Source organism: Lacerta agilis, chromosome 17 (assembly GCF_009819535.1).
Source record: "Lacerta agilis isolate rLacAgi1 chromosome 17, rLacAgi1.pri, whole genome shotgun sequence".
In the NCBI taxonomy this organism is placed as follows: Eukaryota; Metazoa; Chordata; class Lepidosauria; order Squamata; family Lacertidae; genus Lacerta; species Lacerta agilis.
This window is the reverse complement of record NC_046328.1, coordinates 36,832,021-36,845,049: the sequence shown is the minus strand read 5'-3', so window position 1 is coordinate 36,845,049 and position 13,029 is coordinate 36,832,021. Positions and strand designations below refer to the sequence as shown.

General features: G+C 47.9%; 1 protein-coding gene across 2 annotated transcripts; it reads right to left on the bottom strand.

The window, feature by feature from the left end:
* Positions 1-3,194: 3,194 nt before the first annotated feature.
* On the bottom strand, positions 3,195-12,698 carry CTSK (cathepsin K). 2 transcript variants are annotated; one of them, XM_033174465.1, is made up of 8 exons: positions 12,459-12,698; positions 10,026-10,158; positions 9,369-9,491; positions 8,544-8,699; positions 7,285-7,503; positions 7,023-7,188; positions 4,992-5,097; positions 3,195-3,466 (listed from the first exon to the last, which is right to left on the bottom strand). In XM_033174465.1, the coding sequence occupies exons 2-8, from the start codon at positions 10,155-10,157 to the stop codon at positions 3,367-3,369; spliced, it is 1,002 nt and encodes a 333-aa protein (XP_033030356.1). In that variant the 5' UTR covers position 10,158; positions 12,459-12,698; the 3' UTR covers positions 3,195-3,366. The 2 variants fall into 2 exon arrangements, with proteins under 2 accessions (XP_033030356.1, XP_033030357.1); XM_033174466.1 differs by lacking the exon at positions 12,459-12,698 and adding an exon at positions 11,050-11,110 and having other exon boundaries at positions 10,026-10,163.
* Positions 12,699-13,029: the final 331 nt, after the last annotated feature.

The following is a 13,029-nucleotide window of genomic DNA, read 5'->3' as shown; positions in this document are numbered from 1 at the left end:
CTTCCATGCCACGTTCTTAGTTTTATATTTGTTGATGTACAGAAGGCACAAATTTAGGATGCAGATGTCTCTCAAAGACTGTGAGTCATGATGGCTATGTGAAGCCTCCAGGTCCAGAGGCAGCCTACCACTGAATGCCAGTTGCTGGGGAGAGACAGTGAGAGAAGGTTGTTTGCATCCAGCCACACTGGTGAGCCTTCTGGAGGCATCTGATCGGCCACTGTGAGAAGCAGGATTCTGAGTAACATATACCCACTTTGGCCTGATCCAGCCAGGCTTCCCAAGCTTATAATCACAGAATGATAGAATTGAAAGGAATCCCTATTGGTCATCTAGTCCAACCCCCTGCAGTGCAGGAATCACAGCTAAAGAAACTAATCAGGAGGTCAGGCAAGGAGTCAGTTGGCTTTGCTGGAATGTGGAGAATCCTTTATAAAAGATCTCTAGCCCCTCACAAAAACCTGAAGTAGGAAGGAGTCCCTGGAATTGGGTGGGCCATGAAAATATAAACTGGTTTAATTTTAGTGTGGCGTGGAGAGAGAGCGAGAGAGCTAGCTCACGTTGAACCCAGAGCCTGTAAGAATTTGGCTTTGCTGTACAAGAAGCAGCTGGGCTGAGGGAACAAGTGGTTTTTGATACTTGCCACAGCGAAAGGTCCGCTTTCACCCACACATATGCACTGGGGCCTGACTCTTGAGTTGAGAGTTTCCCAAGTCACTGCACTCCACAAAATTCAGCTGATGCTCTTCCTGTAATCACCAGAAAGGAGAACCAAAACTGGCCCCAGCTGCTGCCAGTTTTCTTTTCCTGGGCTCACTGATGCTTTCTGCACCCATGCAGAAGGTTCAAAGTCCTTGTTTTACCGTAACTTGCAAAGGCCTGAACAATTCAGGTTCACGAAACCTCAGGGACCGCCTGAACCCTTCTATATCCCAGCTCAATCACCGAGATCATCAGCAGGAGTGATGTTGGTCGTTCCCCAAGTTGGCAAGGCTCATTTGACAACAAGAAGAAACCAAGTTGTCTTTTGTGCCAACTTTTAAACACCCGCTGAAAACTTTTCTATTCTGCCAGGCCTATGCAGGAAATTAAGAATATGCCATGCACAATGGTTAATTGATGCCTATTTTTAACTCTCTTTTCTTTTTAAAAAATTATTTTATGGTTTTATGTTTCATTGCTGCGAACCGCTTTGGTTTCTTTTTAAATGACATAGTGCTATAGATTTTTAAAAAAATACATAATAAACATTGCAAAAAGCCAGGCCAAGTTGGACCGAGTCTAGAGGTTTTGCTCCCTGCAGTAAAGGACAGAATGGCATGCTTGTTTCGCACTCATGTTCAGGACTGGTACTTGAATCTCACTTAGGAGCGCAGCCCTAAGGATTTGAATATGGCAGTGTTTTTCAACCACTGTTCCGCGGCACACTAGTGTGCCGCGAGATGTTGCCTGGTGTGCCGTGGGAAAAATTGAAAAATTCAAGAGAATTACTTTATATATAGTCAATATAGGCACAGAGTTAATTTTTTTCACATTTTCTAATGGTGGTGTGCCTCGTGATTTTTTTCATGAAACAAGTGTGCCTTTGCCCAAAAAAGGTTGAAAAACACTGGAATATGGAACCTTCTGCATGAAAAGCTGGTGTTCTACCACTGAGCTACAGCCCTTCCTTTTAAAAACAAGAAGATTCCGGTCCTCATGGTTTTGAAGAAATGGCCAGTTTGAATAGGAACTAAGAAAGTTGCCTTATGCTGAGTCAGGCGGTTTGTCCAACAAGCTCAGCATTGTCTTCGGTGACTGGCAGTAGCTTTCTGGGGTTTCAGGTGGGACATTTCCCCAGCCCCACCTAGAGATGCCAGGGATTGAACATTGGACCTTTTGCATGCAAAGCAGAAGCTCTGCTACTGAGCTAATTGCTAGTAAATTCAGAACAAGAGAAAGCTCTTTGACACAAAGGCATTGCTAGTTTTGGGAAATCACCCCACCCCACCCTGGTTGGTGGCCACTGGTTTACATGGCTTTTTCAAAAATCCAAAAGGTTGAGCCAATTCATGGAAATCCTTTGCCGATTGCCAAGACTGAAATCAATCCTCCAAGTCCAGATGCAGTATACCCCTGAATACCAGGCACATGGCAGGTGACAGCTGGTGCCTTGGTGCCCTGCTCTGGCGGCTTCCCAGGGGCATCTGGCTGACTTGAACTGGTAACAGGATGCTAGATGGACCGGACCCCAATTCCTCTTTGTTATCATGATCCCAACTTGTAGCTGTAGCAGCGATCCAGATACGTAGAAAGACAGGGGAAGCGACTGGGTCAACCTGAGACCACTTCCCCCCTCCCTGCCCCAGAGACTGCTGCCCCCGAACAAGATTTCATTGAAGGACCACCTCTTCACCTCCAGGCCTCACACTCCCCTAACCCTGCTGGCCAAAGCAGATAATGCACACAAAAAGCATTCATGGAGTAGTCGTGTATAAAAAGGATTCAGTTGAGACTTGCTTGGAGCAAGTCACCTGCTCCTAGGGCTTTCTCTGGATCCCACAAAGTTCTGTCCTTGACCACCTTTGTTTACTTGATTGCTGAACTTTGCTGGGCTGCTTCAAACCCAAAATATGACCTAGCACACCTGCTGGATCTTGCATCCTCCTGACTGTGGGCTCCACCTCACCAGGACTGGTCATTCATGGAGGATGTGGCCTGGCTCACTTGCTTGAGCAATCTACTCTGTGTGTTCCTTCCTGCTTTCTCTGCTTGAGGATGTTCTGAGGTCCTGATTTGCATACACCAGGCATGTGGAACCTCAGGCTCCGATGCAGTGAGCAAACGCGGCCCTTCGGCCCTCTCTATCTGGCCCTCGTGACCAAGTCACACGCCCCTCATCAGCCCTTGCTTTGCATCCACCCCTTGTAGGTTGTTGCCTTGCTGGGATGTGTCCTTACACTCTGAAAACACTTCTCACTTGCCTGGATAAGAGAGGAATACCCAAGTGTGGAGACCCTGGCTCTTTCGCGTTGGAAAATTTTTCATTCTGGGAGCCAAGAATCAGCTCAATAAAAAGATCGCCATTAATCTATGCTGGATTCTGCATTGGCATTGAAGTTGAGGGAGAGAGAGAGAATGTGTTCCTAATATTAGCAAGCTTCCCATTTTTCTTGCAGAGGAAAAACCAAGAGACATTTTGTGTAAAAAAAAAATGAAAATGAAAGAAAGCCTTTTAATATGCTGTCACAGACGACTGCCTATATCATTGCAGCAAAACAGCTTTCACAGAAGTCCCTTATTAGTGCTCCGTAATTTCAGCTCAGGAAGCCAGCCATTTGCTGACATGAGGGCCACTTCTGGTGTGGCAGTGCATGTGTGGACTGGTCACATCTTTGGGAAGCTGGCCAGGTTGGCAATCCCACAGGCGTTGTCCATATTCCGGGCCATCAGGATGTAGCCCTTGTTGCCCCAATCTTCCCCCCAGCTATGGGGAGGAGAGAGAGAGAGAGAAAGAAAGAAAGAAAGAGTAAGAACGTGTATGAACATTCTCTGTCAGCCAACACATTAGAAAATTCAGCTAACCAGACAGTTGAGATGTCACTTCTGTTTTGTTTCATCTGCTCTTTCCTGCCAGCAGTGGTGATTGCTTTCAAAAGCCAAAATCGCCTGGGACCAGGAACGTCAGGAGTGTAGAGATGCAATTTTGATGTGCAGCAGTTGCCCATAAGTACAAAAGAGCCGGCTGCTGGATCAAGCCTATCAGGGGCCCATCTAGTCCAGCAAGCTGTGTTCACAGTGACCGAAGGCCCCCAAGAACCTCGGAATCTAGACTGCCTGCCTCTGGACCTGGCAAGCTGGAACATGTTCAGAGGAGGGCTGATCAATGGTCTGGAAACCAAGTCTTATGAGGAACGGCTGAGGGAGTTGGTTATGTTTAGCCTGGTTGAGAGGAGCCACCTTCAAATTTCTAAAGGGCTTCCACATGGAGCATGGATTAAACATCAGGAATAACTTTCTGACAGTAAGAGCTGTTTGACAGCGGAACAGACTCCCACGAAAGGTGGGGGTGGACTCTCCCTCCTTGGAGGTTTTAAAAAAGAGGTTCGAAGGTCATCTGTCATGTATGATCTAGCCGTGATTCCTGCACTGCAGGGGGTTGGACTAAATGACTCTTGGGGTACCTTCCAACTCCATTTTTTAAAATTCTATGACATCAGAAAAGCTGGATCAAGCCACTGGGAGGCCATCTAGCTCAGCATCCTGTTCTCACAGCGGCCACCCAGATCCCTGTTGGAAACCCACAAGCAGGACCTGAGCACAAGAGCCCTCCTGTGGTTTGCAGCAACTGGTATTCAGAAGCATCCCTGCCTCTGGCTGTGGAAGAAACATAGGAATCTACCTTATACTGAGGCTCTGTACACGCTGTATCTTTAAAGCACATTTGAAGCGCATTCTTTCACTCAAAGGATTCTGGGTACTGTAGTTTACCCCACTCAGAGTTACAATTCCCAGCAAGTCCTTAACAAGCCACAAGTCTAAATATAGAAAGGGCAAGGGGATATTCAGGCCACTGGCTGATAGATGGTGGATGTTTGTCCTTCCAGCCTCGCAGTTAAAGTCTCTTAGCCACCTATTAAAGGTAAAGGTACCCCTGACCTTTAGGTCCAGTCGCGGACGACTCTGGGGTTGTGGCGCTCATCTCGCTCTATAGGCCAAAGGAGCCTATAGCATGTCCCCCAGCATGACTAAGCCGCTTCTGGCGAACCAGAGCAGCGCACAGAAACGCCGTTTACCTTCCTGTCAGAGTGGTACCTATTTATCTACTTGCACTGTGTGCTTTCAAACTGCTAGGTGGGCAGGAGCTGGGACCGAGCAATGGGAGCTCACCCTGTTGCAGGGTTTCGAAACGCCGGCCTTCTGATCAGCAAGCCCTAGGCTCAGTGGTTTAGACCACAGCGCCCTAAACCCACCATTCTTGGACATACTTTTAGAAAACTCCAGATACATACCTGTTTTTAACAATCCAGTGCTTGGTGCCTTTCTGAGTCCCGTAGCCCACGGCCAGGACAGCGTGGTTGATGTTGTCGGCATCGCATTGCTCATCGTAATACACACCTAAGGAAACCAGAAGGGGCAGGGTGTGACTCAATTTAGCCTATCGCAAACTCTTCTTAAAATGGGATGGACAAATTAGTCGGTTTTAGTGCCTCCTTAGTGCATATGTGTTTTAAAATAAAATGTCCACCTTGCAGAAAAAATGCCAAAATTGTACTGTGCATTTCTCCAGTGCAGTGTGGTGGTTGAACTGTTGGATTAGGACCTGGGAGAGACCAGGGTTCAAATCCTTCCACTAGGCCACATGGTGGTCTCTGGGTGTGACCTTGGGCCGGTCACTGCCTCTCAGCCTAACCTACTGCACAGGGTTGTTGTGAAGCTTTGAGTGTCATACTAGGACAGTGGTGGCAAACCTTTTGGAGACCGAGTGCCCAAACTGCAACCCAAAATCTACTAATTTATCGCAAAGTGCCAACACGGCAATTTAATATGGGATAATAATTAATATACTGTAATAAAATGAGTGGGGGGCTGCCCTGAGTTGTTGAGGGGGGGCTTGGAACACAGTTGTTTTTTTGGGGGGGAGAAAAACACTCACATGCCTTATAAACACTTCCTATGGCACGCGGAGCAGAAACAACACATAGAGTTTGGGGGGACATTTCCAGAGTTTTTTTTGGGGGGGGGTTGCCAAGACTTCCAGAGCTTTTTTGAGGGGCTTGGATCACAATAGTTTTTTTTGGTGGGGAGAAAAACACTCACACGCATTATAAACGCGGAGCAGAAACAACACATAGAGCTTGGGGAGGGCATTGCCCAGAGTTTTTTGAAATATACTCGGAGTCCAGTGTGACTTTCATGCTCTTTATTCAGCTCATAGTAGTGAGGAATGCAGTTCCCCCAAAACGTTTGCTTTATATACACTATTTACATGGGCCCCACGTGATTGGCTAATTCTGGGATACTCCTGTATGCCAATCAGAATGCGGATTCACTTCCACCTGGAGCTGGATTGGGTGGCTCCTGCGGACCAATCAGACTGCTGCAATCTCAATCCTATTGTTCTGGGACCAATCAGACTGCTGCAATCTCAATCCTATTGTTCTGGGACCAGTCAGACTGCTGCAATCTCAATCCTATTGTTCTGGGACCAGTCAGACTGCTGCAATCTCAATCCTATTGTTCTAGGACCAATCAGACTGGTGCATTTTGGATCCTATTCAACTCAGTACATAACAGGGTTGCCAAGACTAGCAGAGCTTTTGGTGGGCTTGGATCACAGTTGTTTTTTGGGGGGAGAAGAACACTCACACGAATTATAAACGCTTCCTATGGCACAAGGAGCAGAAACAACACATAAATCTCAAGGATCGCAGGCAGCAACCGATCAACGAAAACCCTTGACAAAGCCACCAATCACATGAACTACAGCCTGCTGGCTGTAAAAAAATCCCACCAATGGCGGGGGGCAGGGGGGCGGGGAGGCAGGAATATAGCTGCTTTGGGGAGATAAACTGCCTCTAAACTGCTGCCGGCTGGCCAGGAGCAGTTTACTGATAAGGAGGTGTGGGGGGAAGCTGCTGGCCAATTTGAAAACCCCAAACAACGGCACTGCTGGTGTGATGGCGCGTGCCAACAGAGAGGGCTCTGCGTGCCCACTCTGGCACCCATGCCATAGGTTCGCCACCACTGTACTAGGACATGGAAGTCTAGGGTTAAGCATCCCCCTCAGCCACAGGGTTGTGGGGGGTAAAATGAGGAGAGGGAGAACTACGTAGATGCTGCCTTGAGCTCCTTATAAATGCAGTTAATTATTAAAAAATAATTGTGTAATATTTTGCCTTATACAGTTTGGCATGCCTTCCCCCCAAATATTATGCCTTTCTCTATGTAATTGCCATGAATCTATGGACGTTTATGCTGACTTTCCCCCAATTTATGCATTTTTGTTTGCCATTTTGCTGCAGAAGTCCACCCTCTCTTACCTCGGCTGTAGAACTGGAAGGAGGCCAGGCTGGCATCGATGCCCACAGCGATGGGGCCTATCCGGGCAACAGCTCTTTTCAGGGCCTTCTCGTTCCCCTCGGGGATCTCCCTGTAACCACGGCACTTGGCAGCTTTACCAGTTGGGTTATACATACAGTTTTCATCCTGCAAGGTGGACGAACAGGAGAGGGTGAATACAGAACACGACAGATTGTACAAAGGAGCAACAGAGTTTGGTTTGGAGCTCAGGTTTCCCATTACCTGGCCAATGTATGGGTAGGAATCGTCTGAATCAATGCCTCGGTTCTCCTTCACGTATTCAAAGGCGTGGGTCATGTAACCGCCCCCGCAGCCGTCATTGTCGGTGACGCAGTCCACCAGGTTCTGGGGGCTGAGGTTTAGCAGCTTGCCAGTCTTCCTCTTGAGCTGCCCCTCCAAGGCCCCCACGGAGCTGAAAGCCCAGCAGGACCCACACTGGCCCTGCCAAGAAAGAAGGGGGAATAAACTCAAAACGAGAAGCGGTCATGATGAAAACAGCCTTTCCCCCAAACGGTATGCTATTTGGCCTTGCTTGTGCCCCAGGGTGGATAAGCCTTCTGCATCTCTGCATTGGGTATATGATTGGATTAGCCCATGGATCCCAAAAACAGAATTAGCATCTATTATCATTACCACGGCTCTCAAAACACAATTCTTCTTTATTATCTTTATCATTTGGGAGTCCTTATCATGGCTCCCCAAACAGGATAACAGCTATTATTATTTGTGCTTAATATTTGTGTCTTTCCTCCCGAAAGAGCCCGGCATGGTTCTGAAGGAGCATAAAGACACAACCATCCACACACAATAGCTAAAAAATCCTCCTTTGTGAATTTGTCTAAGGTAAAGCTAAAGGGACCCCTGTCTGTTAGGTCCAGTTGCGGACGACTCTGGGGTTGTGGCGCTCATCTCGCTTTACTGGCCGAGGGAGCCGGCGTACAGCTTCCGGGTCATGTGGCCAGCATGACTAAGCTGCTTCTGGCGAACCAGAGCAGCGCACGGAAAAGCTGTTTACCTTCCTGCCAGAGTGGTACCTGTTTATCTACTTGCACTTAGACGTGCTTTCGAACTGCTAGGTAGGCAGGAGCTGGGACCAAGCAACAGGAGCTCACCCCATCGCGGGGATTCGAACCGCCGACCTTCTGATCGGTAAGCCCTAGGCTCTATGGTTTAACCCACAGTGCCACCCGCGTGCCTTGTGAATTTGTCTAATTCTCCTTTAAAGCCATCCAAGTTGGTGGCTATCACTACCTCTTGTGGGAGCAAATTCCAGAGTTTGAGTATGCTGTGCAGTGTGTGTGTGTGTATGTGTGTGTGTGTGTGTGTGTGTGTGTGTGTGAAGAAGGCCCTCGTTTTGTCTAAAGTGGGATCCATGGACCAAAGGGAAGGAGCAAACAGCATCACAAACCATGCAGGTATGCTCTAAGGCCCACCGACCCAGCAAGGAGCTGTAAACAGAAAAAAGAGATGACGATTTTCACCTGATTCTTGACGGGAGTAACATAGCCTTTCTTTCTGTAGTCCATTTCGTCAGGAACCCTCTTTTCCCAGTCTGGGATGTAGAGGGTGTCGTTGGTGGGCTTGCGTGCGGGAGGGACTTTGAGCCCCGTCATTTTCTGAACAACTTCTTCACTGGTCTGGAGAAGGAAAAACAGCCAGCGAGCGAAAGGTGGATGGATGCATTTGTACTCTGTGAGTTGCATTCTTCATTTTTCCCAACTATTTATATTCTGCTTAACTCTGTAGTCTTTAAGCGGCACGCAACAGGATTACCCCTAAATGCTGTTGTTGCCCAGACAGGCTAATAGCGCAACAGAGGGTGTGGGGACAGAATAACCCGAAAGAAACACCAGAACATTAGTGGTATGAAAAGTTACAGGATTTCAGCAAGAAGTTACAGGGATACGCACTGATTGGAAATGAAGCAGTGTAACCACCTCAAACGCTTGCAGGTGCAAATAGTATTGAAATTAGGATCACATGTCACAGCCTGGATATTCATCATAAGCAAGAATCGTCACATGTGTGCTGTAAAAAGAACTTCTAGAGGTGTCCCAGGTTACTAGGCTTTCCCGAAACTGGAGGCCAGGGAGACATTTATAAGGAGGTGGTGGAAGGGTAACAGAAGTGAAGCCGGATTAGCAGTGGAGGCAGGTGGATGTAAAAATAAGTCAGCCTTTCGCATGGTCAGTTAAAATATTGGCAGTTACCACCATCACCCCCCGCCCTGCCCAAGTTAAAAGGTTACCAATCTTCACTTTTGGATTATTTCACTGCAGAGATGTCGCCAGCAAATTTCCACCTACCATATCTCCCAGGTGGTTCATAGCCAATTCAAAAGTGTGCCTTCCCAGAGAAAATTGCAGGTTATGGGTGTTGATGTATTTAAGGTTCTTCTCCCATACAAGCCTCCGGGAGACCTCATCCATCTGTAGGTTACAAAAAGACGAAAGGTTAGTTCAACATCTTAATGTACAGGACAACCCCTGGTGGCCCTTGGTACAGAAGCGGCCACCAGCCAGGTTTCACCTGGACCCCACCTGACCACCTGCTGTTCTGCAGGGAGCAGAAAGAGTTTCTATTGTGTGCAAAGGGCACAATTTCAGGTATTCCCTGAACAAATGGTTGCCAGCAGAGCCAAGCAGTGGGGTAATGTGTCACCAGAGAGGTAGATCTTTGTTCCTCGCAAAGCTGCAAAAAAAAAAAAAAAAAAAGCAGCCCATCTTGCAACCACTAGAGTTGTTCCGCAAAGATTTGAGGAGGCTTTCCAGGATTTCAATCCAGGAATCTCTCCCAGATCTACGTGGAGATGCCACAGATTGAACTAAGGACCTTCTGCATGCAAAGCAGGTGCTCTGCCACTGAGCTGGCGCCCTTCCTCTGAACAGGCCAGCAGCTCTTGCCTTGGGAGAGAACCAGCTAGGGCCAATGCCCCTTCCCGCCTTGCTGCGCAGTCCCCCTACCTTGCCATTATATTCCTTCCTGTGGGTTTTCTTCCAGAGTTCCCACTGAGAGTCCAGCATTCCGTCAGGAGAGCCATTAGTAGCCTTGGCTATTGGCAACAGGGCAGCTATTATGAAGGTGGTCCACAACATCCTGGAACGGGAGAAAGGAGGGCAAGGATGAGGAAGGGAGGAAAGTATCGGGTCACATACAACAACATCCATTTAAAGCACATATAGGTAAAGGGACCCCTGACAGTTACGGTAGGTCCAGTTGTGGACTCTGGGTTTGCAGCGCTCATCTTGCTTTAGTGGCTGAGGGAGCCGGTGTACAGCTTCCGGGTCATGTGGCCAGCATGACTAAGCTGCTTCTGGCGAACCAGAGCAGCGCACGGAAACACTGTTTACCTTCCTGCTGGAGCGGTACCTATTTATTTACTTGTACTTTGACGTGCTTTTGAACTGCTAGGTTGGCAGGAGCAGGGACCGAACAACGGGAGCTCACCCCGTCGCGGGGATTCGAACCGCCAACCTTCTGATCAGCAAGCCCTAGGCTCTGTGATTTAGACCACAGCGCCAGCCGAGTCCCTATAAAGCACATATTGCTTCCCCCAAATAATCCTGGGGACTGTAGCGGGGCCCTCACAGAGCTGCAAACCCCAGCACCCGGAACAAACAACTGTTCCCAGGATCCTTTGCAGGAAGCCACACACTTTTAATGGGTGCTGGATATGATTTGGGAGTAAGGATGCACAGGATCAAACCCAGCCAGCCACCCAGGAAGCTCAGAGTGGGACCTCTGGCCAGTCCTCATCGGCCAGTCTGACTGACCTCACTGGGTTGTTTTAAGGTGTAACACGGGGAGGAGTGTTGACTGGGTAAAACCATGTATGCTTGTCTTGAACTCCTTGGAGGAGAGGTTGGCTCTTTAGATTGGTAAAGTTTGCTGAGTTCAAAAGAAGTGAGCTGGGCCTGGGAAGTTTGGGGTCCCCCCTCATTCTGCTGCATGGGGCCCTGGACTCCTGCCTTCCAAAACCTACCTTGGCGGCACTTCTGCTGAAAACAAGTTACTTTTCTGTCTTCCACAGCCCCTTCCGTAAACACCCCCTTCTCTCTCCCCAAAACCCTTCCTTCCAAAGGACTAGGAAGATAAAAGAGTCACGTGCAGCGCCACAGCTGGTTCCCATTAATACTCTAAACAGCGCCATACGTCATCACTTTCAGCAAAACCAAGATCTGGTTACCTTTGTTCAACTCTGTAGGGAGTTAAAAAGAAAAACCAAAGACCGAAAAACTGGGGCAAGCTAAATCTCAGTGGAACCCTGTAGGTTCAGGGCGTCAGACAGGAGCCTTTCACAGCTTTCCTAGAGACAGGATGGGGCCCTCTAAAGGGGATCTTTCAGAGGATTTTTATTCCTACCACCCCCCAAAATAAAGTAAGATTCTAGTCCCCATGGTTCTGAAGAAAGTGTTGATTTAAAGAGGAACATAAGAAGCAGCTGCCTTATCCTGAGTTAGGCCACTGGGTCTATCTAGCTCAGTGCTGTTGACGCTTGACTGTCAGCAGATCTCCAGGTTGCCAGAGAGGGAGTCTCTCAGCGACATCTGCAGAGGACCAAAGGTCCCCCCATTATATGCCTGATTTAGATGACTGACAAACCACCGCAAGTCTGTAGCAGTGATGGCCAACGTGTTGCCCTCCAGATGATGTGAGTCTAGATTACCATCGCTGACCATCGGCCGTATTGGTTAGGGTGCATGCCAGCTGTCATCAGGCAGCATTCGGAGGACCCCACATAGGCTACCCCTGCCCTATAGGAAGGGTTGAGCCTTAATAAGGGATGAAGGGATCATAGATCATAGAATCATGGAGTTTTTCCCACCCACTTCCCAGCCTAGAAGGGTCATCTAGTTGATGGAGGAGACATCTTTGATTTGGCCCATGTTTCAATGCAAACCCACATCATTTGTGCTTCTCTCAAAACAACACGCAAACTGAGACACAGCTATCCTTCAAAAATCACCGCTCTCCAGATTTTGCAATGCAGTTCTCTGATGCTGGGTAGCTCAGTCGGTTAGTAGAGCATAGTGTGGATAATGCCCAGTTTGTAGGTTCAGTCTCCATAAGGGACAGCTTCATATTCCTGCACGGCAGCAGGTTGCACTAGATAATCCTCACAGTCCTTTATGATTCTATGATATGCAACCCCAATCTCCCAAATGAGTAAGAATTCATGTGAATAAAAATGCAGTTTAGTGAAAACTGCAACCAAATGTATTATGTCAAATTCCCTGCAAACAATGTGCATATTAGGCAAAATTTGCATGCAAAAATATGTTTATCAGTTGAAATGCATGCTAAAATGCATTAAAAATAATATTAATCAAGACTGAAAAAGGCAGAAATCGAAATTGGTAGACCAGTCACCCCATCCCTTCTACAGCTGTCCTTACCTGAGTTAAAATTCAGCCACCAAAGTTCTCTTGCAAGGGCAGAAGCTGGTTTTTAAAATACCCAAAGACTGCAACCGAGTGGACGAATGCCCGCGGGCTGCTTGGCTTTATGCTGTGCTGGTTTTGAGGAAGTCTAGCCAGGCAGTGGAAAATCTGGGCTGTTTGTCTCAGGCAAAGTTTACTCAGGTTTGCAGACTGACCCGTGGTAAGAGAATGAGGGGGGCTGGGAGTGGGGAGGCCTGGTTGCGGGAAGAGGATCAACTTCCTCACATGATCCTTTGGCAAAGATCACATCACTTTTCCAGCTGGCTCAGGCTGAACTTCAGCTCTGACGGGAAGTGGGTGGGAAAAACAGTTTTAAAGCGGAGAGGTTATGTGGCCTGGTGACAGTTTTTAAAGGCTAGAAGCGGACTCTGTCCAATCCAGTGCTACTCCTGCTCAGAGTAGATGGATATGGATCTACTCTGAGTAGAGCTTAGTTAGCTGTAACCCAATAAAGAATAAGTATCAAACTTGCTAGGTACTTTCAAAACATTGAACTAGCTTCGCAAATAACACAAACCCCATTTTG